At 39.6% G+C, this 26,582-nt stretch overlaps 1 protein-coding gene across 1 annotated transcript in view; it reads left to right on the forward strand.

Moving 5' to 3' along the window:
- The window catches only part of agbl1 (AGBL carboxypeptidase 1), a 179,927-nt gene that overhangs the window by 30,197 nt on the left and 123,148 nt on the right, over nucleotides 1–26,582 (forward strand). Inside the window, exons 7-13 of the mRNA XM_088641438.1 lie at nucleotides 3,236–3,444; nucleotides 5,612–5,780; nucleotides 9,266–9,327; nucleotides 12,299–12,415; nucleotides 19,756–20,249; nucleotides 24,929–25,012; nucleotides 25,153–25,161. Coding sequence (XP_088497564.1) covers nucleotides 3,236–3,444; nucleotides 5,612–5,780; nucleotides 9,266–9,327; nucleotides 12,299–12,415; nucleotides 19,756–20,249; nucleotides 24,929–25,012; nucleotides 25,153–25,161 — 1,144 coding nt within the window. The remainder of the gene's footprint in view (nucleotides 1–3,235; nucleotides 3,445–5,611; nucleotides 5,781–9,265; nucleotides 9,328–12,298; nucleotides 12,416–19,755; nucleotides 20,250–24,928; nucleotides 25,013–25,152; nucleotides 25,162–26,582) is intronic.

Genomic DNA, 26,582 nt, shown 5'->3' on the forward strand with positions numbered 1-26,582 from the left:
GGACAAGTCTTTTTTTCCTTGCGAATCTACAGGGTCTCTAAAACCAGCTTTAATTCATCTGTGATGCACAGTTTTGGCTGCATTCTAGCATTTGTTACATGTTCTGTACATTTCCCATAAATGGAATGAAGAGTTCATTTGCAGGAGAGTCCAGGAAACTGGTTCAAGAGGGTGAAATGAGTTTTTATTTTATTGCAGTAGTTGGGAAATGTACACCTCAGTCTTATAGGATAAGGAAATGCAATAGGATACTCCAGCATAGGCCTAGAGCCTGTGTCTGAAACACAGCCAGGGCATTATTTCACTGTGCTTAGCCACTTGGTGCAACCCCTTCAAGTGAAGCAGCACTTAAGAGAAAAATGAATGGGAAAGTATGTGCGACCTGTCCCTGGCATGCACTGTTTCAGCAACTAGCTTAACCTGTAATTGATGTCTTTGACATATTATCTTGGCAGACTGGCTGGCAATCTTTTGTCTCAGCCTAAAGTGAGTGGTTGGGGTTTCTAAAATTCCTTTAATTTCAGTCTTTCCAAAACCAATAGATTGAGAGCAACTGTATCTTTATTATGGATTAAAGTGTATTTACAGTATCTTGTTACATGGTTAACACATTAACAGTGCTAATGTTTAGAACATTATGCCCTTTGAATTTGCACTGGTGCCTTTTATTTTTCAATATGAACTGCTCTATGACCTTTCCTTAGCATGACCTAGCTTTAGCTTCATAAATAATAAAGACGAAAGATAAAAATTGTACAGTTTGGCTGCACTTTTCATTATGAACTTCACATTCACCAGCTCCAAAAAGTTCTTATAGGAAAACTTGTTCACTGTCATGAAAAAAGGTGAAGAAGGTTAGCTATGGTTGTGTCTAGTGTCACGTCAAATTGACTCTGAAACTGTGAGTTGGGCATTTGGAACATTACACAGGAATTTATATTAATCCACTGTTCTTCTTTTTACCCATTCAACAGTAACTGCAGAAGGTAACTTATCCATTCTCTAACTTTTCCCTGGAGCAGGTAGTCTACCAAAATGCAGCTTTTTATGTCTGTATCATACATTTTGTGTTTTAATCATTACATTCAGCCAGGCTGTTAGATATTAGTTGTATGGCAGTTAATTCAAGTATGATCTGCTGTGCTATTGCAGTGAATTGTAGGACATATTCTAATTGCTATGTGGATTTAATCAATGCTAAGCAAATAATTCCTCCAGTAACAAAACAGTTGCCTAGATGTGCTGTAATGCATTCCATGATAGTTCATTCAGCTTTGCAATACCATTGCTCACAAACTTGGCTTCAAATTCAGAGTACATTGGTAATGTTAATTATTCTGCTGGTTGATGCAATGAGCCTGTAATGTAGAATTGTGTTACAGATGCAGTGCAGGGTTTTTCAACATATTCAACCAAACCCAATGACATGTATCACCCCTCAATGGTGTAGAACTGTCCATTTTTCACTTCTGTGCCCCGTGGTATAAATATCTTTATATTCTTGTTCGACAGTCCCCGTCAAACCCTGAAGGATTCAGAAAACTACTCTTCAGTAGAGATGTTTTTTTTTTTGCTTCATTTTGTGTTAAGTATTTTACAGAATCTCTGTTATTTTCATTCTTTTTAATAGGGAAGAGGCTCAGTTTTTTACTCTTTTTCCTGTCTGTGACAGCATTTTGAAAAGCTTTTCCCAAAAGCAAAAGGAAGAGGTAACTTCCATACTGAACAGTACAAAGAAAGAAAGTAAAAAACTTGTTTATTTTTACTTTTCATGGAGGAATAAACCTTGTTTTGTTCCTTTGCAGTCTTTGCTCTGACGCTCCCCGCCCCTGCCTTTAAGAACACAAGACCCTTCATGTTGGACTCATGTTTCTCCCCTCTCTCTCCCTGCTATTAGTGTTTAGTTTATTTTTCTCTTCTGTGCCAGCAGAACACCTATTTTCATTAGATTTTTAAATAAAATGTACCGTGAAGCATAACACAAAGAAACAAAGCAGCACTGTCCATATAAATATTAATAACTAATACAGCTGCATGAAATACATATTTACCCAGAACAACAGAGTAAACAGACAGGAGGCCAATGCAAATGAAAAAACCTCTTCTTATGCTAATGCTGCTAATATATTAATTGATGCAAAGTTCATTCCTGGTTTAAAAAATAATAAGAAAAAAGGTCTATGCACTCCAATTAATTATTTTTAATCCATTTAGGACTAAACTTTAAGGCTCCTTCTGGATTTGAAGATAATCACAAAACATATGTTATTCTTCTTAATTAATAAAGAACCTGATAATACACAATAATATCAAGGAGCACAAAAACACAGTGAAATCACAGCTTGTTTTTATCTTTAAATTATTTTTCCATTAAAAAAAAATTATCAACACATAGCTGCAATTTGCATGAACAAAGCAATTAAATAATTGGGAAATTAAGAATACTACAATAATTGAATATTGCTAAACAAGTGGAGAAATTACTTCAGTGATATCTTTAGTTCTCTTTCTTATTATTTTACGTTCCAATACATTATTGCCATAACAACTAATTGCATGGAATTTTGTATTTGAGATTGGAGATGGCATTAAGCTTCTATTATTGTGTAATTCTTTAAGTTTGATAATAGTTTTCATGTAAAAAGTCTAATAGAAATGAAACTAGCACATTTTCAGTTTTGGTCATTACAAGTAAAAACTTTTCAGCTCTAGTCAGTTGAGTAATACCGTACAACAGTGGTTTTGAGAAATTAATTCCTGGTACTCTTTTAAGGTGTTCCGTCTAAATATGAGGATTGCATCCACACAAATAACCAAAGTTTCTCAATTTTTAGAAGGCTGTTTCTGACAAATTTCCTCATTTATAAGAATGATTCATACTTGTACAGATGCAGAAGTTTTTCATTTTCCAAAGGAATCTGTTAAATTCTCTGCTACAGCACTTCTGTGTCTATTTCTTCCTATATCCCATTTTGTTGAAAAAAGAAAAAAACACCACGAACGCAATAGATTTACTGGGTAGGACTAAAACAATCCTGCAATAAGTAGTCTAATGTAATTCTTTGTGCAGATATTGCACATACAGTACATGTATTTCTCAAGTCAGGCAGTGGGCTTATGAAAAAAGGAAAAGCATGAAACCAATGAGTCTGGGATGAAGAAGACCAATAAAGAAAGAGGCAGAAAGAAGTAGCAAGATGGAAGGATAAAGCCAAGTCGCTTCTTTCCCTCCCAGAGTCCAACGTCCGCTGCACTGTGGGCAGGGGCTACATCTCTGCCCTGCTGAAGCTGTACGAAGACTGGCACCTGAAGGACACGGACAACAGGCGTGTGCCTATCCGTCGGGCCCTTCTACACTGCCTGCACCACGCCACCAGCCTCCCCATGGGCAGGAGCGCCCTGATGGAGCAGGGGGGCATGCGCCTCCTCTTCCACACCACGCAGGTAAACTGCCCCCTCGTGGGACTGCGCCTGTCACATTTAACACGCCCAGATGAACAGCAGTTTCTCTTGACTGTGCTCTTGTGTTTCCAAGTTTCTTTCTGTTATTGCAAGATTTTATGCCACACCCATCAAAAGTGACTTTGTTTTGTTTCATGAGTTGCATTCTCATCCACAGAAAATCTCAATTAAGTCTAAAAACACCCTTTTCACCCCTTACCCAGTCTTTCCTTTCCTCTGTGTATTCCACAACATTAAATCCTTTCTTTGCTGTTTTAGACAGCAGCCCCCTGCAGTGCAGTAAAACACTTTTCATAAACACAAACATGGACATACAAGTCTTTTATTTTTGTAAATTTAGAAATGTCAGATGAGACCTGTGATATTAACAGATCTCACAGAAATACACTGATAGGTATTGGATAGATCTTGACTGAATAGTATCTTCTGTCACACATGTTCTGTATGTATAATTTTTCTGCATTCTGGCCCGTGTCTTTGTAGTGCTAGTGAGTTATACAGTATGAAGAATACGAGGAGCTCTAAGCACTGTGTTCTTAAGTGAATGACTTGCAATTCTTGCTTAGCTTTCACAAAGGGTGTTTGGCAGGTTTTCATCACTTCCTTCGAATTGGGCTGACTGCTGGGGTTTGCTGCTGCTGAATTTTCCTGCTGAGCGCTGTCCAGGGTGCTGAATGGTGTGCAGGATTGCATAAAAGCAGTATAGACTCAACTATTGTGATATGAATTCTCTCCCAAAGTTTTGTAAACCTGCTGCGTTTCATCTTAATTTTATCATTTTAAAGGAAACTAGGGACACTGTGTGTTTGCTATATGCAGGAGGACACTGAAGTGCCTGTAGTAAATGCAAGAAAGTGGTATAATGGATAATTTAAATTGTGAGCATTTACTGTAAACTGTAAACTGCATTCATTGCTGGTTTGATTTTGACTTGAAATGTTTGATTTTATTTATGTAGTGCTTTCCTTTGGTTTTATATAATTAATTTTCCTCACATTCTACTCTCAGAGTGATTTCTTTTGCTCATTCCATGTGCTCATAGTCTACCTGATGCCATATATACCCACTTTATTAACAAGCATAAATCAATATGATATGATGCTCTAAAACCGTGATGTACAAGCAGGTTAACACTACCTTGACTTTGAGGATAGCTGGTGAAGTGATACATGAGCCCAGGGTAGAGGTATTGATTTTTTTTCCAAGAGAGCTAGAGATTTGAGAACTTTGAAAAATTATTATACCTATATAGCACACAATACACTCACATACAGAATACATACCCTTGTAAAAGCACACAAAACGTATAAACCATTTAATCAAAACTGATCTGTTAAAGGAGTTTTCATTCACAAGTTATGGTGCTTGTCAGTGCTGAGCTGCTCAAGCTGTTTTAGAAACCAAGGTGAGCTCTGCTGTGCCAGTAATCCTTTGTGCATCATAAAGTATCTCTGCTCACTACATATTTGTTGAGATGAGATTATTAGTATAATTATTCCCATAGACTAGCGTTAGGAAACTGAAACAGACAGCATATTGTAGCTGTAGTAGTCAAAATTAGCCATTTCAATTTATGGTAAAAACTCTTGAAAAATTAAACTTTGACTTTTTTGCCTACTGTTGTCTACTACGTTTTCTGGAATTGCAAAAGAATAAAAAGGCAATGAATCTTCATAATAATTGTCCAATAGCCAGGAAGATGGAGTGTAGCAAGAAAACAGTGTACTGTTATATTATATATATATAGTTAAGTTATATTAAGTTACTTAATCAGGAACAATACATTTTAATTCTTCATTGAAGTTAAGTGCTTTGTTTTGTATCCCTGGTATTTTGATTTTATTAAAATGGATTGACAAGGTTTTGAGCAGTAGTGTGTAGTAAGATGCACATTGCACTGTGCATGCATTTAAACAATGACAGAAAACGGATAAAATTATAATGGGAAAATCTGCTTTTACCATTCAGACTGCACTTTGGCTCCTTCCTCATCTCTTTTGTATATCCTACTTTCTTTCATTGTCTTCCCTTTTCTATCATTTCAATGTGCAGTGCCTCCAGTTGCTAGTCCTGAATGGTGCTCTATAATTTGCAGGGATGATTTTCTGATGGATTGTACAGCTGTTTCTGGTGCTTCTGCTGTTTCTAGGCCTGCCTGGCAAATCAGGCTCTGGAATCATTGGTGACGTCCGCTACCCAGCTGATGAGGAAGTGCTACCCCAAATGCCCCTTTCCGCTCTCTTCTGATCAGAGTGTCTACAGCTTTCCCCTGCCTGGCAGTCCTCCCTCAGGTGCTGACAATGCACCATGCCCACAGGGTAAGACAAAGAGCTTCAACACCTTATCCAAGGTAGAACGGCTTAGTGAGCATTTTATCTACAACACTACATACTGTAGGCCATCAACCTTTACGTCAAAGACTGACTGGCCAGTAAATTAGGAATTCCTGGTTAACTGAATAGACTGGATTGGATTGGAAATATTTCAGAACAGTTATGAAACATATGCTACTTTTTGCTCAAGCAGTTTATACTGCATGGGTTTCTATTATTTTGGTCAGTATGTTTTGGGAATTGGGAGTCTTACAGTATAAAGTGTTTATTTTACAGACCTTTCATTTTCCAAACTCTAAAGCTTAAAAAAGCTGAATATTAAAAAAAACTCCTGAAACAGATTACTTTGAAAATGCCTTTATGATGCTATTCATGAATAAAAGAAAACTTTTTGCATAGTCCCTAGAGGTTCTTGAAAACTCTTTGTTTCAGGATCACTATTTATATGAAGGCAAATATTCTGAAAGACTAAACCGAGTTGCTGCAAAACAACAATGGGTACTAAACCAGAAATACCTGAATACAAAAGTCTCTGCTAGGAGCAAGCACTGATAGTGTTCCTGGATAATCCTGCTAAATATCCAACTCTTCAACAACTCTGCTATTGTTCAGTACAGTGTTGATTAGTGATTTCCTACAAGATATGAATAAGCTGAGTATGTACAGTAAGTAATATTATAGAGGTGTCAAAGCCCTGGACAGAAATATGAAAACATTCAAGGTCATCACATGTGGATGGCAAGTCCCCAGACTCAGAACAACTTCAAACAATCCGATTTTCATTAGGAGCACCACAAAGTTTCTTCTAAATTTCAACAAGTCAACAAAAGTTCCTCTACCACAAAATAAAATGGCACTCTCTATTTTCAGTTTGATTACTTTGAAACGAGGATATCTACTTTCTTACCTCAGGGAAAACATAACAGGTATGACCTAACCCACGCTGCATAAAAAGCCATAGCTAATCAATTTAAATATTTTCAGGGCAGTTAAACAACATTGAATCCTTGCACTAGCAGGTCTAACCGGTTGTTACTTTGTTTCCTAAATTCACGTACAGTATCTGTTTATTAAAGTGTCTTACTTCACAACTATCAGCATGTCATTCTGGGCAACACTGGCACAGTTACCCTGGCAACATAAAGTGATAAAGTCTGCAGATGTTAATCACTCTGTCAGCTGTCTAGCTTACTTCCCTGTGATGTGAAGTTGACTCTAGTAATAGAATTATAGAATCTTGTGAGCAGTAGGCTTCTCTGGAGCTCAGAAAACTAGTACCGATGTAATTTCCTTGTTGACTGTTGATATATTGTGCATATTCCCTTCTCTTATTTGAGTATTACAAACCAAGCATGCAGAATGTCCCTTGTGCTTTATCATAGTGAACAACAACACTGTTTCGCTTCTATCCCCTCCAACCAAAATAAAATCTTTCTCTATAAAAGTAATACCCTGAATATATAAATAATAAAAATAAACCTATTTAGTGCTGATTTCATAAGAGTATAAACCCTGAATATACACAGATACTTTAAAGGAACATACTGTAATATCTTTAGTGCTGAACAAAAGGAGCACCCTTAAGGATTAACTTTATGCATTCTAACTCTGCATGCAATCATAAAGTCAACCCAAAGGGCTACCATCAGCTCAACCATGAAACCAGGTCAGAGAGTCACAAGAAATTAGGAGGTGATATGTTTTAGAACTGAAAACAGAATGTGCTTATTTTCTAAAATACTTTTTGGAGTCAGAAACGAATTACTCAGCTGTTTCATTGCAAATTACTGAAGCTCTGTGGACCTCCATAAAGAATCGCATTCTATATTTTTGGGGTCAATTTGTTACAAGTAATCAATTGATTTAAACAGAAGGAAAATCCCCCCTTCATTGTAGACTATACAAGAGAGGAGACTTTTTGACCCATTTTGTTTTGTGAGTTGCCAGCAGCTGATAGATTACAAAATGATCATCAGCTTCAAGAGTGTTGCTGGGCAATCTGCACTAGATGCCTATTTCTCTGTGTCTTAGATCAGCTGAGTGAAAAGATACCCTTATTGGTCCCTGGATACAGTAAAAAGCACAGAGCCATACTTCAAACAGAAATTTTACTCCTGCAAAGCTATTTTTGGTATCTGAGGCACATCATACACAGTTAATACTGAAACTAAAAACTGAAAGTGCTTTGTATAATGAAAACAAAAGCAAAGTACAATAATTAATTAAAGGCGCTAATTTAGTATTAAAGTTTACATTCTTTTGTGTGGCGTAACGACACAATCAATGTCATAATCTTTATGCCAGAATTGATCTATTTATATATTTCTGCTGCGTAAATTATATGTGTCTGTGAACCATCCGAGTAAAAAGGTTATTTCCTGAGTTTTCTTGCCTGTGCAATTAGCTGTGAAATGCTACAGTAGCTATGCCTGAATCTGGAGGTTTCTTGACAGACTAGAGAGCTCTGTGTTTAAGGGCTGCAAACTGACAGCAACAAGAGTTTGTACAGCTTCCATGTACAGTAGTTCTGTCACCTGTTATAGGACAATGGGCTTTTTAACATCTCTGCTGCTAACATTCCACCGATTGCAGGGCTTGTGCAATAATGACCCTTCAAATTGAAATCTCTCCCCGTATCCTTGGCGCCAGGAGGCAGATTGAAGTGTGGCTTGTCATGGATCATTCTGACTTGCTGAGGAAGATTTGCATTTCTTCTGTGATTTATTTTTTTTTAACTTTTTGATGTAACCTTCGCTTTGCCCTCTGCCTCCCCAGTGGGTTTCCCAGGCCAGCACATTGAGCCAGCATGTTTTGGCAGACAACATGCTGAATCAAGCCATAACGTTACAAGCAAGATTTCTCGAAAAATTATCCGTCTGGCAGAACAGTGCATGCTAGTGCTTGAGCCCTGGAAACAGGGAAGGAAATGGACCTGCAGAAAGCTCAGAAGACTTACTAGCACAGTAAGTGCCCACTGATGCAGAGCTGAGTTCTCAAGGCTTGATTTCTCTCTACTCTCACGTAATAATTGATTTATCGGTTCACCCCTAATGTACTGTACATCAAAATGATTGCAGACGATGTGCACTGTTTAGTTGCATCTAGATAACTCAAAGTTAAAAAAAAAGGTAATCTGGTAAACTGCAGTGATCCCTTCCTGAATTGTGGCTAGGGCGTAAGAGAAATTATTCCGCTAAACTGTCTTTTATTACTTTGCACGGCAGTCCTAATCAAGTTTTCATACTTGGGGTGTTTTCTGATCTCTGTTTCACCAGTGCCTTACTAATATTTAATTTAACTGCTATTAGTAGCTTACAGCTGCACTGAGCATTGCTTTAGCATTACAATTGGTCATGCTTAGCAGCAAGCAAGTAAGTACCAGAAAGAGGTTGTGTTTTGGAGTAGTGTTAAGTTATTTATAATGGTCTGGAACCTTCACATTTATATATTTCCCTTCTTTTCTTTCTAAGATGGTGACGTGGAAGAGGAAAGTGATGAAGAGAAAAATGATGAACTGGAGAGTAAGGAAGAAGTAAGTGATTTAGGTATAGGATTGGATTCCCAGACTTGTCTCGCACAAAAGGCAAACACAACATCTTTGTAGAAGTCTTACTTTTCACTGTTTGCCTTCAAAGTCATCTACCATTCCAAAAAAGGCCTGCATCAACAGGATTCTGCAAAGGAAGGTTCAGAAGGAAACTCCTTTGCTTGGCTTTTCAATATAAAACACCCCTTACCCTTTATTCAGAGTTTTGCAGTCATCACCATTCTTCCCCATCATCACTGTCATAGCTGCTCCCTGGCTCATTCCCCTAGTTGGGAGGGTCAATGGCTGTGTTGTTGTGGCAAGGCTGTCATTGTCTCAAGCAGATTGTGGATCTGATCTGTGTTTGGTAACTGTTAAAGGAATCACAATGCCAGTGCACCTACTAGCTGCAGTTTCTTAGCATTTTGTTTATGATGGGTAGGTGGGTTGAGGGCTTTACTTCATTTCCCAGTACGAAAATGGAAAAGCCATGCATTCGTATGATTTATTACTGCTATTCCCTGGGATGTGCATTATATTTCATTACTGTTATTCTCAAACGTTTGCATTTTGTCTTTCTAAAAACAAACATTCAAGCAAATTCGTTTAATATGGAAATACTTATTTTTTCACTAGTGGTATATGAGAAAAAATATACTAGTTTGCCTCATTCACCATGCATTACGTGTGAACTCAACATATAGTTACAGTGGATGCAATTTTTTGCATTGGAAAGGTCAAATTGCTGTTGAGAGTGCAGAACAGTCTGTGAAAATGTGCTGTTGAGCACAGCAGTGTGCAGCTGCTGTGTGCACTAGCTTACTATAAATCACACTTAATGTATAAGAGAGCATGCCATGCACACAGTTTCACAAATTTACACCTCTTCCTTTAATAAATGGCACGTGATGTCCTTTATTATAACTGCAAGTAAATTCCTATTGTGTTTTATACGATGACAGTTATGGGAAAAAGCAGCGTCCTCTAATGCTTGCATATTAAGGGTTTTGATTAGTAGGGATGATTCAGAAGAATTACTGCTGTCCTGGTATCTCATTTGCAGGCCCTGAAAAACTATTATGTTTGGTTTCCCACCAGACTGAACTCAGAACTTTGCCTTCAGAGCTGGAATAAACAAAAAACAATTTTCCCAAATAGTACATTACAGTACTTTGGACAAACTGGTAAAACAATACAGCTAAATTTTACCAGGTTACACCAACCTTTGAAAATGTACTTTCAATTACATGCAATATATTTCAAATTTAGTTATTCAAGAATCTTTCATGACTTCCTGATGTGGCAACTGGGAAGCAGCTGTATTGTGTACGTGAAGCTGCCTGTCAATATTTAGAGGGAAAAGACCTTCTGGACAGTGGACATCAAGAATAACTTAAATCCAAGTGACTTAAGGAAGATACTGTATCAGAGGATGGAAAATGAATTCTTTTCTAGTTTCCGTGCAGCAGGCTCCTGTCAATGTATATACAGAAAAATCTGAGATGTTGAAATCTGATGTGTTTGCGGAAACACAGATTCCCTTGACGTAGCCGAGAGTGCTGACACTGTTACGAAAGCCGTATTCACAGTAATTCCACTAAAAGAATTAAATGACTAATCTGTTCTTTTCAGAAATGAATATTTACATGGATACTCACATGAGCCCTCTGCAAACCCAGCTCACATTAATTTAATAACAGTTGCTCGATGCCGCATTAATCAATGCCACTGCGGCCCTCCCCTGAAAGTCACAGACGGGGGAGCCAGTCTATTCCACTTGTTGCTTCTCCCATCATATATTTTACACTTATTTGCCTGCTGTCTGATCTTGCCATGGGCTATGCACAGCTATGTTCGAATACGGACATTTCTGCATGCTTTTGCGACTGCGTACTGATAGAGATAAGAGGGAAGAGGGCGAGGCTGTCACAGACAAGGAGGCCCATTCATCATGAGTTGTTTTCTTCGAGGGAAACCAGCAGGGCGTTCTGCTCCATGAGGTTCTCCTGGGGTAGCATGCTGCTTAGCATTGGCTTCTTCCGATGGAGGTGGCAGACAGACAGTCTGCGGTGTTTTGTCAAGCAGTCAGTTATCCATAGCTGTGCCCCAGCTTACCTCTGACTGCGTGGCTGCTGGAAGCAGCCCCTGCTGAGTCTGTGCCTGCGCTCTTCCCAGAGCTGAAGGCTAGTATTACAGAACAGGTGGTGGGAGGGGGCAGTGGGCTGCCAGCTTTACAGTAAGTGGTTGTTTGTGATTGTGTTACGATCGATATTGGAAATGGCAGGGAAGAAGGTGTCTTGAATGCATGCTCACTGCACACGCATTCAGCCTCCGTTCAACAGTAAATCCTGCTGTAACCTATCTGTAATTATATTGACATTAATGGCTCTTTTCCCTTATCTTAATCCCCATTAATATGTAACATTTTATTTTCTTTTTTAAGCCCCGGTGTTGTGGTGGTATCTTTTAGAGCAGCATGGTGTTGTGCTGTTTAGCACTAGTACCTCACAGCTCCAGGATCCTAGGTTCAAATTGCTTGTTTCTTTCTGGAGTGAAAATGTTTGCAGCCCCTAAATGGAGCTTGAGAGAACCATCTTCAGTAAAATAAAATAGTTTAAATGCAGATTTTAGTCTGGATTAAGATTTCTCTTAATGAAAGTGTTGTTTCAGAAGAATCTGCCTACTGTACAGTATGTGCCCACATACAGTACAGTACTATTGTAGGTTCTGTTCAAAATAAGCAAGATCAGGTAAACTGTTTTTTTACCTAACTCAATTTTCTGAAGACAATATTGTTTTTCTTTAAAGAGAGCTGTATGATTACAAAATATTCAAGATTGTTCTATATCTATATCTGTATTATAAGTTAATAAGAGCTAAGGTCTATTAAAAATGTCAGTTTTAGTTTTTAAAGGCTGGAGGTGTTGGAAAGCAGTGAGCTGTCAACGAATGTCATTGTTTCCTTTGGCTTGGGCAGGATGACGACTTGGAGACAGATTTGACGCTGTTGCGCATGAAGCCGGAGCCAGATCGCACCCTGGAACAGCTGGGACAGTATGTCAGACTGTGTCCAGAGCTGCACCATGACTTCAAGGTAAACCTCTCTCAAAACAAATCTCTGTTTTAGCACAGCCTCAGAAAAAAGGAGTTCTTCGTGGTCTTGTCGTGGGCTTCGTTGTTGTTATAAGGTTTTGAGAACTAATACAATTGAGAGCCCCTCTTGCTCAGTTGGCTGCTAGCTATTGTTATTGTCCTAAAATTCCACATAGTCACAGAAACAGCAGATTAAATCATTCCAGACACTTAGGAGTCTCTGGGGAAAAAAGGAGCCTCCTGTTTTCCAGTTGAACAAGGATTCCTGTTTCATTTTTAAGTTTGGAGAAATCACTTGGGTTGATTTTGCTGATACCCTTGAGGAATAGGAATATGGAATTCACATTCTCTTGCAATCTGTGTTGATGAAGACTAACGAGATTGAATTCCTTTACTCTGTTTGTTTATGACATGCCTTTCAGGCCAGCAATTATTTTGTTCATTCATTTTGAACCTTATTAAAGGGAACAATATCCTTTCTGTAACATGGTGACCTAAGCGGAAAACAGAACTCTAAATGAGGTTTTAGTAGTATATTGCTTTGCTGATATAGCAAACCCTGTTGACTCTGATAGAATTTGTAATGAATCTGGCCATGACTTGAGATATTGGTATCAAGGATTTTTAACTGTGAAGCAACAACTATAAGATTGGGAAACGTTTACTAGAACACCCAGTGCTTCTGTGATTTTTATGTGTTATTGTTACAGAAAAAACTGGATAACAGCGGGAGCGGATCAACAGTCATGCTATGTAGATGTCTCTGACACATGGTCATCTCATTCATAAGAAAAAGAGAGAAAAAACATAAGCTACAAGTCCACAATGTTAGAAAAGAGCATGGCTATCATTTTAGTTTCATAGGTTACTGACTACAAAACTCAGATTTTCAAACTAATCTCTACAGTAAATGTGCATATTCTTTTTTATTTGTAAAACTCAACAGATAATACATCTTGGGTGTTCTAATACATTTGTACACCAAAGTACAATACATTTCTTCTCTTCTTCGAGTGGGAGGTGTGGCAGTTATTATTTTGTCTGTATACTAACATCTGTCTACAAAAACCTTCTATGCCTTCCATCAGATGTCATTTCTACAACTTGTGGTTTCCAGTGTGATGCAAAGATATCTTAATACATTAAACGTAAATCAGGAACAATGCCTTCACAATACAAAGGAGAGACGGGTGTCAAGCTCTTTTGGAGTGGTTTCCAAAAATAGTAGTAATACAGAACAATCAAATGGAAAACGTGAATAGAAAGTATAAACTGCTGTGGGAGTATTATACATTTTGGTCCAGCAGAAAGCATCAGCCACAGTAAGATCAAGGAGAAATGCAGGGATGGGTTAGACTTTGCTTTCAGAGACTGGGACAATGGTCACACTGAGATGTTACGATGGACAGTATTTTTAATGTGCTGGAATAATCTATTTTCAGGAAGTGATAATCATGAATTTTTATCTCAGGTACTTGTCACTAAGATCACTTCCAGTCTTGCCACACATATTGTGTTTTCGGGACAAATACACCTGATTTGCAGGTTGTATTTGTTATATGCTGTCACATTGCACCGTATAAAAAGGGGTAACAAAGATATTTGTCACGATTGTAGTCCCTCCACCTTAAGGGTGCTCCGGCTTGTTAACTTTTTAGTTGATTTTGTGCACCTGCTCCCTGTTCCTGCCTCCCTATAAGAGCCAGATGCTCACTCTGTTCCGGGCTCTGCATTGCTTTCCTGAACCAGCCGAGCCCGGGACCTAGAGCGTCTGGTTCCATTCCCCCTTTCCCCCCAGACCCCTCACCGGATCCTGCTCTGGTTTTTAACTTTGTTTTGTTCGTCTTGGATTCGTCTGGACCTTCGCCTGCACTGGACTTCCTTTTGGACTGTTCACCTGAACCACGCCCCCCGGAGCACCTTCGTCACGCCCCCCCGGTTCCTCTACCAGCCCAGTTCCTCGTCTCCCCCCTGTGTGTGTTCACTCCCTTCCGGATTGTGTCCTCTGCACAGGGTCCTGAAAGGCACTTCGTAACAATATTATTCAGCTTTCTTTTTAATAAGAAAGACAAAGGACTATAGTTCTATAGTTCCGGGTTGGAGTTCTTGATTTAGTGATACGTGTGTGAGAGTAACTCAAAAGTTGCCTAATGGGTCTTCGAGCTTATTTCAGCAAGTTTAAAACCCACATAATTTTTCTTCATAATGAGATTGACTGTGTTTCCCTAACACTGTTAATATGTTTTACTTAGAGACCAAATGTGTGCCTTTGTGAAATAGCACCCTCTCCATCGAAACTGCTTGAGTTAAACCCACAGCGATACTCCTTCGTCTCGCGATGAGTATAAATGAATAGAAATGTCAGCGCGCTCTGAGTTAATCTTCCTTAGCTGCATCTCAGCGAGCCTGGTGCCACTGTTTTAATTTAAATAATATCACTTATGAGATTAACGGCTGGCATTGAAAAATTTTGCCTTTCCAATTAATTTATGGCTGTCTTCCCCAATGCAATAATTCAAGTTGGCGTGAGACAGCATGCAAATGAAATGATTCTGGACCTAAGCATTGTAGAATAGAGATGGACTTTACATAAAAAGGTGAACATTAATTTATTCCTAAATATCTGCTGATGCAATCATTGCGTGAATTGGGGTTGGGATCAGGAGGAAAGGTACTGTATAAGGCATGAGAAAGAGTTTTAAAGAAAGTTGGAAAGTAATGTGGGGAAAGTTAAAGATCATCACCTTGTAACATGAGGTAAAGTTTTAAGCATCAGATAATTTTATGATGTATTATGTATTAATGACTATGAAAGAAAAAAATATGTAACAGTTTATAAGAAACTAATGTATGTTCACTGCTGAGATTTATAACTGTAATTATGCATAAGCCTGCAGTGTCTGGGACATTCTATTGCATCTGATAGACGAACTGGGATTACTTTAGTGCTTACAAGCCTTTCACTTAATGTGTATCCAATCTTTCACAGTTTTATCTGCAAAACAGAAAATGGTGTGAACAAGTAAAAAATGTAATTGGTTTTTTTTAGATTCTTCAATTTTGATATGTTGACTAGACATCGTTTGTATCTAGGGTGTTAGCAGGATATCAAAAAGCTCTGAGAATATTCAGTGAGTAACATGTTTTTAGTGATTTTTAACTATTAGTACATTGTTTCTCTGAAGCAGAATAAGGATACTGCAGAACCTTTTCCTAAGTTATAAACTGGATCTCATGCTCAAGGGCACAATCATTCAAGGTAGGACTAGATTCTAGATGGGATGTCAGTCCATAGTAGGGCAAACACATACTGTACAGGGACAATTTACAGACACTGATTAACTGAGCCTTTCTGCCCAGTGGAAGAAAACTGAAGCACTTGGCAGAATACATGTACAGTAGGCAAAGAAGAAACATGCAAATTGCATATAGACAGATCCACAGTCAGATTTCAAACCCGGGACCCAGAGCTGTGTGCCAGCAGCACTATCATGCCACCCCCTAAAGCCCCATTGTCATATTTAGAAGCTGTTGTAATATGGCTTAGCAAGGGGCAAGGGTGTGGTTTGTATAGAATTTCTTCACTTGGAAATGGCACTGTTGCACCTGCAGCACAACTCAGGAAATATGTGTCAGTTCTATATATAGTTTATATTTTAAAGAAAGACAAGAAGATTCTGCTTAACTTGATCCCAGTTTTACTTGTAATACTAAACGTCAATATGTATTTAACTTTGGTAAATGATTTAAGCTTAAACCCCCACAAAAAATATAACAGTATTTTAACATGAGAGCCCACTGTAACTTTTGATCTATGTGGGATAGATGTTAGCCATCCTCTCTCACTTTCCTTGCATATTTTGTATATTGCATGAAGAGCCCTGGAGACTTCTGAACATGTGTGAATGCAGACATCTTTTGCAGCGCTTGTGTTGATTGAGCACTGAAGTGTCCCCTCAATCATTTTGTGTGGAATGGAAACTTCATTTGGGCCATTGACTTGCTCCATTCATTGCAACAAAAGTACACTGGAATAAAAATTGGAAAGCTAATGTCCTGAGTTGGGAAACCAGCTGAGCAGACCATAGATCTCCTGATTTAGACAGATATCTGTTATAAGAATAGGTGGCAAATGGAAGAGAGAGAAAAATAGCCCTAGAAAACTGCTGTTTTGAATCCAAGAAACCAGAATTAAACCTGAAACACCTCACTAAACAGCACAGGTGTTAGCTATCTGAAATCTGAGTTTGCATGAAACCAAAGCCTTCATGCAAACTCATGCCTGGATGATATTTTAGTTATAAATAAAACCCTGATTTGCAATAATCTGCTGCTGAGGTGGGACTCGCACAGTTCGAGGTCTGGTAGAGCAGGCGGAGGTCAAAGCGTGGTCCAGGAAGCGTGGTCAGAGCAAAGTTGGGGTCAGGTCCAAGGAAGTGCAATAAATCACAAGGGGATCACAAGGTCCAGCAAAGCAAGGGTCAGAACTAGGAAGACACAGTAGAGAAGCACACAGGGGGAAATTCCAGGTCAGAATCCTGGAGAAACAAACAGGATACAGGCCAAGTGAGCAGGGAAGTAAAAACCAAGGATGGTCCAGGAACAAGGTACAGAATGCAAGCAGGGGTCAGGATACAAAACAAAGCACAGCTATTGAACTAGCTCGAGACTCAAGGGGCTCAGAAACAAAACCCTGTGACAGAGCCCCGAGCCCTATCAGATCCAAGTCTCTATCTTCTGAGTCACCTGGAGCAGGCATGGTTGTAAATCATCTCCAGGTGATCCAAGTCTCCTGTAAATTGGTTTCTGCTACAACTGGTGCCGGGAGACAGGTTGTTTGTATTATTTCTCTTCATGGTTCACCTGGTGACATATGATCACTATTGAATGAAAAACAAGCACCTATTTGATAAAACACACATCAATCTTTCTGTCTGTTTACATTTGGCCCCTTCTTACACCTAATTTTATGGTTCTTCCCAATAAGGAAGAATGGAAGAATTTGTTACTCTGTTCCTGTGTTACTGGTTCCCTGGTTGCTGAGTTGCTGTCTTTATCCCTGTGTACACTCACTAGTGCTTGTTTTGGATTCTTGACCTGGCTTGTCCTGACCTTACTATTGGAGCTCCTCCTTGGCTTACAATACTTATAGTATTGTACTTATAGTGCTCAGGCCCTGGCTTGCTCTCCCTATTAAGCCGCGGTTTTCCTGAATTCTCCACCCACTCTGATGTTTGCCTCTCGCTTGGATTCCTCCCCTGACAAAGGTCAGCCTCTCCTGTCCACTACAGTAGCAGACTTAACAGTGACAATAGAATATCATAATGACAATACAATAAATCACAGTAAAATCATGGTACAATCATGATAAAATCAGATATGGCAAGCATATATACTGTAGGTATGCCAAAGCATTACATAAGCTGAAGGCAATGATAAACTGTGAAATGTTCTTTACGATGGTAAAATTGGACACTTCTCCATGATAGAACAGTGTTTATTTTAAAAAGGTAACACTCATAAAAATAGACTAAAAATACATGATCTCTTTTTACCACATACTGTAGTTGAAGTGGCTTGGCTGATGTTGTAATGGTAGTTAAAGGATACAGGAATATTTGAGCCTAAAGAAGATTCCCTACATTAGCCACCTAATGCAACATCATAAAGTTCTTGGCTTTTAAAAGAAGAATGTTAAAGTATGTACTGTAATTAAGTACAAGGATATGGGAATATTTGTAAGGTGACCACTTGTTGTAATGAACTTCCTCATTTGGCCAAGCCAAGAACTGACAGCTATGAGTGCACAGTCTTGACGTCTGCCAGCTTGAGTTTTGAGAGGGTGAGTTGCTATTTCGGTTCTAGAAGGTGACACCCTTGACCTCTTCTTCTGATTTGGGGGGAATGTTATACCAATTATGCAAGGCAGCTAAATGAATATTTCAGTTCCACTTACCTGCTGGGAATCCTTAATGCTTAAGATATTCTGAATGTTCTGTCTATCGGATGCTATAATTGAGGAGCCTAATCAGTTCTCAAGATCAAAGTAGTTGTTGCATGTTGCATGTTGTTGAATGTGTACTTTATTATGTCATAATAACATCAGAGACATTACCAGACACACTAGGTGAATGGTTCCTCAAAAGCAGTGCAAGTTTCATTATCATTTACTATTGTCATTTATTGGAGGAAGGCAAATGGTTTACAAAATTGTTTTAAAAGCTCTATATTGTTTCTCAAATTAGAAAAAAGTGGAATGAGTTTGGTTGATTTTTTCTTTAGGTCTTTGTTGTGTGAATGTGTTTCATCCAAAGGACTAGATGAATTTGATTAAGTGTCTACTGAAACTGCTGGGAGTGTAGCTCCATTTGTGATCACTGCTCCTGCTGGTCTCTATCAGGGAAATAGCAGTAAAAGCACTTAGTCTATGAATTTCTGTTAAATTGCTGGTGCTTGTGTAATTATATCAAGCTCTTATGAACTACTTTAATTGACTGAGCACTTAATCTCATTTATATATAACAATGGTGCAACATATTTAAAGAGTATTTGCATTTTTTTGAGTCGTTAAACCATTAAGGACTTTCGTCTGGAGTCCATGTTTACATCAGATCTCAGCTGGACCCTAGCCGATAGCTGAATGCGACAGGAATTCCAGCTGGCTTGCCCTGCCACTTGTACTGCCTTGGGTGGGAAACCTTGTGTTGGCCAGTGAATGTTGTGTCATGTGAGCAGTGAGCTGTAGGATTTTCTCTGTAATTTACAATGATGTTAGCCAGTAACAGATGTGGTAGGACACTCAACATTTCTTCAGTCAGTGGTAACGCTCTGATGCTCTGTGGGCTTGGAGTATGTCAAATGACAGAATGGCTTGAAAGTATATACAAGAAACTTCCCAGCGCTGGTCAAAATATGAGGAATTCCCAGTCCTATGAATTAGATGATTAAATTCCCATTAATCAGGAGCACATGACAGGTGTCCATCAACTTCCCTGGACAGGACAATCTCTAGATCCCAATTAGAATGGATTGGAGCTCTGGTGGAACTGAACACGGGTGGAGCTTGTACTCAGGTCTCGTACTGTTTATAACGACCGTCATTAACTGAATGTGTACCTAAAACAGAGCAAGTGCATTGCATTTTCTATTTCATATGTTTAGCTAAACAATTTAAGTGGATAAAGAAAAAAAAGAAGGAATACAGATGTTATTTAGAGGGTTATAGTGCAATACACAATTACATATTAGACATGCTTCAGTGTATTTCAGAATAATTGCATTAATGCCCTGTGTGGCCTTAATTCAATATTTCACTAAAGAGACACTGTTTTTAAACTGCAGGATCTCGACTCAGACTCAGAGGCTGAGGACAGTTCGGATGAGGATGGTTTACTCGATACGGAATTTGACCCTCGTAACCAAGACTGCACTGGCGACAGATCAGCAGAAAGGAGGCTGAGATGCAGTGAGGCTCTGAGGACACCTGAAGGCGCCTATGATACCCCCAGAAAACAAGGAGATCTCCAAGAACAAAATAAAGCCTCCAGCGCAGAGGGAGGCAGTGGAAAAGGAGTGGCCCAGCTGAACGCCCTGGACGTCCACAGGCAGTACCTCAACAATGGAGCAGACAGGCAGGAGGGCCGCAGCCTGGTCGACACACTCCTGGAGAGGCACGGAGCCACCATTTTCCACCATGATCCTCGGCTCTATGCCACCACTGCTGTCAACACCAAGTCCATCGCCAGATACTCCGTTCTGGCCTTCCCAGACTTCTGGGGCCACCTGCCACCACCCTACAGGCAGCCATGTGCGGAACGGAAGGAAGGAGTTCAGAGGTATTTGTTTCCTTCACACGCACTACTCCTCTTAAACGGAGAGAAATATGTAGGTCATAAAAGAGCTGTGAAAGAATGTCGGAGTTGAAAAATGTTTGTAATATATGAGATGCATTTCGTATGGTAACGTTAACATTTCTCTGGTTAACTACTAAGTCATTGTTACCTGCTGAAGATATTATGATATTTAGGAGTAGGAGGTCCTATTGTAGGGATAAACAGGGATGGCGGGCCTGGTGAAATTCAGACTAGCAGGTTTCATAGTCCACCTTGAACCATCCATTTCTTAACATGTGAAAAAGAATAAAATTAACACACTGACTTATTTAATCCTTTGAATCAGAAATCATTCGGGAGGCAAAACTAAATACCCCGCATCCTTCAAGGATGAAGGCTGGTTGCTTCTGACTTGGATTGATCAAATAAAACTTGATGAATCAACCCACAAAGGGGCAACGTCTTTTTTGTGCAACGACAGAAGTTGAGCCAAAATGATGAAATTCGAATTTATGGTCAAGACCGAAAAGACATTCTTAATTAAAACTGTGAGAATGAGAGGTATAAGCAGTGAGACCCAAGGGAAGCGATCCTCAAAGAGAATAATGTGTGCAGAAGGAGTTTTCACTGTGCCCCACAGTGAGAGTTACTCTGAGATTGGTTTCAGTGCTGTCTTTTTGGGAGAGCTGAGAAGATCAATGGGATTGCAGCCCTGTAGTGTTTCCCTTTGACTGCTGTGAAGCAGATCTCAGGGGAGCTATATACCAAGAACTGACTCAGTCTGGCCATCTACCAAAAAAAATTCTCATCTGAGGCAGAGCTTCTGTAGATGATCAGGGGTTAAAAAAATCAAATCTTCTGCTTTTCTTGTTTTTTTTTTTCTCTTTTTGGCTTGAACAACTCTGCTGCTTCCAAAACCCACTGTGCAGAGGCATTCATCATGTCATTACACAGCATTGATCTGAGTCTGGCACAGCCTTGGGACAATTGACTGAACTAATGTCTGAATTTTGACACCAGCAGTGACTCCTTTTTTAAGTGTAGGGACTGATACACATATACAGCACACTGACACCACCTGTCAGGGCTCAGATCACCTCTGACTCACTGACAATGAGCATTTTGAAAAAGTCACATTTTTAAAAGCTGCAAATATATTATTACTGAATGTAAAGAACCATTGGAGTGACATTCGTGTGCTTTACAGTGAGCCCATTTGTGCAATGGTTCAGTATATGGAAGTGTAACCTTGGGGACGCCTTTTCTTGTCATGAAATGATGGTGCAGACAGGTTTACGTCTTTGGACTTGCATCCTAAAGGCTTATTTTTGTGCGTGCCTTGATGTTTGTATGAAATACAGGCTGAAGCTCGCAAAATGGTCTAAGGCTTATAAAAAGCATTGGAGATGGTTATGGGTCTGATATGTTGGATTTCCTGATTTCTAAACCCGAACGCCTGACTGAATTCGCCCTGACCCTGTTCTGCCTGAAGCTTCCCCATGGCTCGTTTTCCTGCCTGGATCCAGCTCTGTCTGCCTACTTATTCAGAACTTCCTCTCCGCCTCTTTTCTTTTCTTTCTTTTCACTTTCAACAGTTTCCGGAAATCGCCGAGCATCTACAGTGGGATTGCCCGCCTGTTTTCAGATGCGGCTGTCTGCCCGTGCAACCGCGTTACAACACATGTAGTTGATCTGCCACTATGGTTTCTGTCTGTAGCTGCATCCAGTTTTCCATAGTGCTGCTACCAAAAATGCCATCTTAAATTAGTTTTTTTTTTGCTTTTGTAAAGTGTGAACTTTTAATTGAAGAGGACCCATCTCTTCTACATTAGCACTGACAGGGCATTTACTTTTTCAGTGTGAATGATCTTTGTTGCCCCTTGAGGACTCTTTCATTCTGTTTGTAATTTCTGCAGCTAAATGCACTCTGGTGCCAGGGCTGTGTCAGAATGGAGGTTCCTCCCTGGTGTAACTTTTTTTTTTTCTCTTAGATGGGGACTTTAGCAGTTCTAGAAAATCTCTGCCAGGAGAACACATAAAATAGAACATCTCCTGGTGAATAGCAAGAGATTGTGAAGAACCACTTTCCATTGATGTCAGCTGACTCATTATTGACACCCCCAGCTGAGAAAAGCCCATCAGTCTGTAGGCCTATTGTATAGTGGAACATCCTAGAGAGACTTCTAATTCCACTTGTTGGATACACTAAGCATACTGTATATGATTTAGAAATAAAAGTAGGTACTGGGAGTTTCTTGTTGTGAAGGTTAAAGGTTTCACAATAGCTCTGCTATGGGAGAATCATCAGTTTAACTTCTCCACTATCATGTTTTTGGAGCAAATGTTTATAGAAAGAGTTCTGTGTTAAAAGACAAAGTAGGTGGTTTGTATTCTAACATTTTGGTAGCAGTGCTTGCAGTGTTCCTTGGGCTGCTAATGAATCTGTCAGTCCTCAGAGTGTTGGTTACATGGTTTCATTCTGGGGATAGTGGTTTCATCCAGAGCAAATTCAGCCACAGCCCTTGGTGGCTGTTGTGTTCTTTACCAGCCCCTTATCACGACACATTCAGTCGATATGATCAGGGCTTCAACGCTGCAATTCTCAGAGAAGAGTGTGATAAAGCAGTCAAGAGGCAGAACAGTGCTGGCTGAATTAGTTCAGATGCTCTTGAGGTAACTTGTGGGTGTCAGCCAGTCTACCCAGCGATGTGGTTCAAGCACAAGCTGCAGGTGGATGAGATTATGCAACTGCTAAAAAAAGACAAAAGGTGGGCAAAGTGGTCTCCTTTCATTTGTGAACTTTCTTAAGTTCTATCCCAATAAAAAAAGAAAGGCAAAAGCCCAAGGCATATTGTACCAGACTTTGAAACTGTGAACCATCGATAACCCTACACTTAAAAGGTGAGCTAGCTGATTGCTTCACTGGGTGCAGTCCTCTCTGCTCCTGCCTCTGATCTGGAGATGTTGGGACCTGGAGGAAGAGAGAGAAAGAGTTTGGTGGCCATGGGGCTGCAGGGAAACGTCAGCTTCAGCTCTAAGTCAAGTCGAGAAAGACATTGCACCCAAAATAGGCATTTGTCATCCACAGAGGAGGCTCCATGGATTTAGTTCTCTTATTCAACATTTCCTTTGTTCTGCATATGAATCACTCTTGTACTTTTTTTCTTTTAGCTTTCCTTGGGACCTAGTGGACTAGTGTCACCTACTGTAGGTTGAACTGGAAAGCACTTCAAGAAATGTACTGTAGGCTAGCGTATTTCAAGACATCCTGGGAGAGTGGGTGAAAGAAAAATTTTCAATTTTTATTATAAATTTGTCCACAGAGTTTAAAAAATCTATGCATATTGACAGTAAGAAATAACATTGTTCTACAGTTTCTTCTGATGATACCTTTAGACTGTTGCAGGTCCTCATGCTGTCAGATCTATTTGAATTATTATTGTAACAACAGATCACCAGTAGAATAAAACCAGCTCATCTCTGACAGTCTCAACCCACCTCACTTCTCTATTAGTGGGTGAACCATCCTTGAATAGTAAATTCTGTTGCACAGTGATAGCGAGAACAGACAGCAAGTGGATATTCCCATGGTATCCTTTCTGACACTTCCTGCTTAAATCCCAAAAAAGACAGAAGGCTCCAATAACAAGGAGCTTGGGAAAAACTAGGAAACCAAAACACTTTATTAGGAAAAGCCTCTGATGGGAATGCAGGTTCGGCCCTGGTAGATCAAAGATTGTTGATGGAAATCTGGGCTGACTCTGCTCAGACGTCTCGTGGGGCTTTGCATAATGTGCTGCTAGCAATGGATAGCTTTGAAACCAGCCAGGTGTCTTTACCTTGCTGTGCAACTCCAGAGCATGCTGCTGGCTGGGCTTCAGCATTATCAGTGATAATTGCTTCCCTCCTCTGTTTGTGCTATGGGCCCCCAGTCTGAAAAGAAATCTGACTTCATTATCTTGTCTTCATGTCTCCCATGGTGGCTGTAGTGCTAAGCTGAAATTACTAAAAAAATGACAATTACAAAGTAGTGTACTGTACATAAAGAAAAAAATACAGAATCCCTTAGGGACACACTAAGGCCTATCAAGGATGGGAAATCACAATCTTATATGGTTATGATTTCCTTCTGAGGAGCCAATTTTAATCTAGGTTCTAATATGAGAGAAACCCTAAAGGGAATTAAGTATCAGTCTGTATCATAGTGCTCCACCTGTTGTTGTATGCTACATACAGTATATTCTTGTTGTTTGAATTCATGGATCACATCTTTGCGTATTCATGGATGGTAAAAATATAAGTATATGATGTCAGCGGCATTAATCTGTAAAGCAGGGTTTAAGAAGTAGCTTTATTCTATCTATGATGGATCTGGAATAATTTGCAGGCTTGATGAAATATAGGCAGTGAAGTGGAAGAGGCCTTGAAAAGGTTAGGAAAACGTCTGTGTCTGCTGCTTGATCTTTTAACATCAAGAGAGGGGAGATGGGAGAACTTCTGTACAGAACTTAATAGAGGTGATGTATCACACATCTAGGATAATTACTAAAGAGACTTCAGAGGACAGAGAGAGAAAACAAGATCTCAGGGCTATCATAAACTACCTGCTGTACAAAGGAAGAATAAGAAAAAGAGCTTCATTGAAACTAACAAGTTCGGTCTCCTCTGTTTGGATTTTCCAGAAAAAGAGTGTTTGAAGATATCCAGCGCCTGCTGTGCCCTGAGGATATCATCAATAAGGTGGTTTTTGATGTGGAATCTGACAGGTACAGTGATAAAAATTAAAGGCCGGGGCACCGAAATGGCCAACTGTGGTGGCTAAGTAGCTATCAATTGGGCGTGCTGCATAAGAGTTTTTTTTTCGGAGGAATGGTTGGCAAACTTCACAATTATGCCCATAACCAAGCATGCAAGGGTTTATAAAACAAGATTACATATATTTAAAAATCTAAGTCCGCTAGTTTCGTAATACAACCAATGTCACGACTCTCAGATTTTCTTTTACCATCCCAATAGATGCTTTTAGCTTGCTGTCTTTGCCATAGTTGCAACACCTGTTGTCTTTTTATCACCTGCGGATCTTTGAACTGGGGGGCCATCTTTCAGGTATCCAAAGAAAAGATGTGGCAGAGGTTCACTGTGCAGTATAGTGAATATTCATTAAAGGTTAATGACTCACTCTGTGAACAGCTTTAGTATGAGGCAATGGATCCACTGTTATAATTTCAGGAATCTGCATGTATTGTATTCCAACGGAAAATGTCGGGAGGGGGTTTTATAGCTGTTTTGTTTTGGAGTGGATTTTTGTGTCTTAAAAATAAACACACAAGAAAAAAGCACAAAAAAGTGATTTGCTGGGGAACTAACTGATCCTGTAGAACTTTATGACAATGAGAGCAACATTTTCTTTTACTCAATTAAAACTTTACTGTCTGCATCATTGTTCTTTTGTCACAGCAGTGAAAGCGGGGCATGTCAGAGAAATGTCACAGATGGAACCTCTTCCAGTTTTCTGGCTGAGGCCCTGCAAGCTGTTCGAGTTGCAACTTAGATAAACAACCACTCCTTGTCAGGGCTTAGCAACTGCTCAACCACCCTCACTGCAGGCGACTTGTGTATTTACATAATCATAACCAAATAATCCCAAACATTTGTACTTAGAAACACAGCTCTACGACAGGAAGTTCTATTGGTTTTCATAGCAGGCTTGAGCAGATGCTGTGGGTCTGAGCTCAGCTCGTATCAAAGTCACCAGAGCACCAGCCCACACTGAAGCTCTCATTCATCTCTGAATGTTAACTGTCCAAAAAACTAGCAGAAGTGCACAGTATTATATTTTTAAAAGTAATCAAAATCATATAAAGACTAAGAAACAAAGATTTCACTATCTTTGGATGGACCCAAATTTTGAGTGTTTAATGGTGATTAATTTGCAGTAGAGATTTGGCTATAGGAAGTAAAAGGTAGTTAGACCCCACAAGCTGGACAGAGTGTGTCAAGAAGCTGCTGCAGGGCTGAGGAATGAGAGATGCAAAACAAGCAACTCTGGGAAAGACTTGGCTGTTACCCGTATTTACACTCGGTCGGTCTTGGCTGACGGCTGGCCTTTGCTCTTGCACATGAATTAGAAATTCCATGTTAAAAACAGACATCTGAATAGGCTTTTTCTGTGCCCCTGTTCATCATGTGCACTGCTCATCACTGAAAGACTCAAATGATCTTTCACAAATCCAAACACAATGGCTGCACTGTCTTTCTGTCCTGTTTATCCTCTGGATGCTCAGATCTGGCAGTATTTAGATACATTGCACTGGATTATTTACTAGCCAATGAACT

This window comes from Lepisosteus platostomus, chromosome 7 (assembly GCF_059453375.1).
Source record: "Lepisosteus platostomus isolate fLepPlt1 chromosome 7, fLepPlt1.hap1, whole genome shotgun sequence".
Taxonomy (NCBI): domain Eukaryota; kingdom Metazoa; phylum Chordata; class Actinopteri; order Semionotiformes; family Lepisosteidae; genus Lepisosteus; species Lepisosteus platostomus.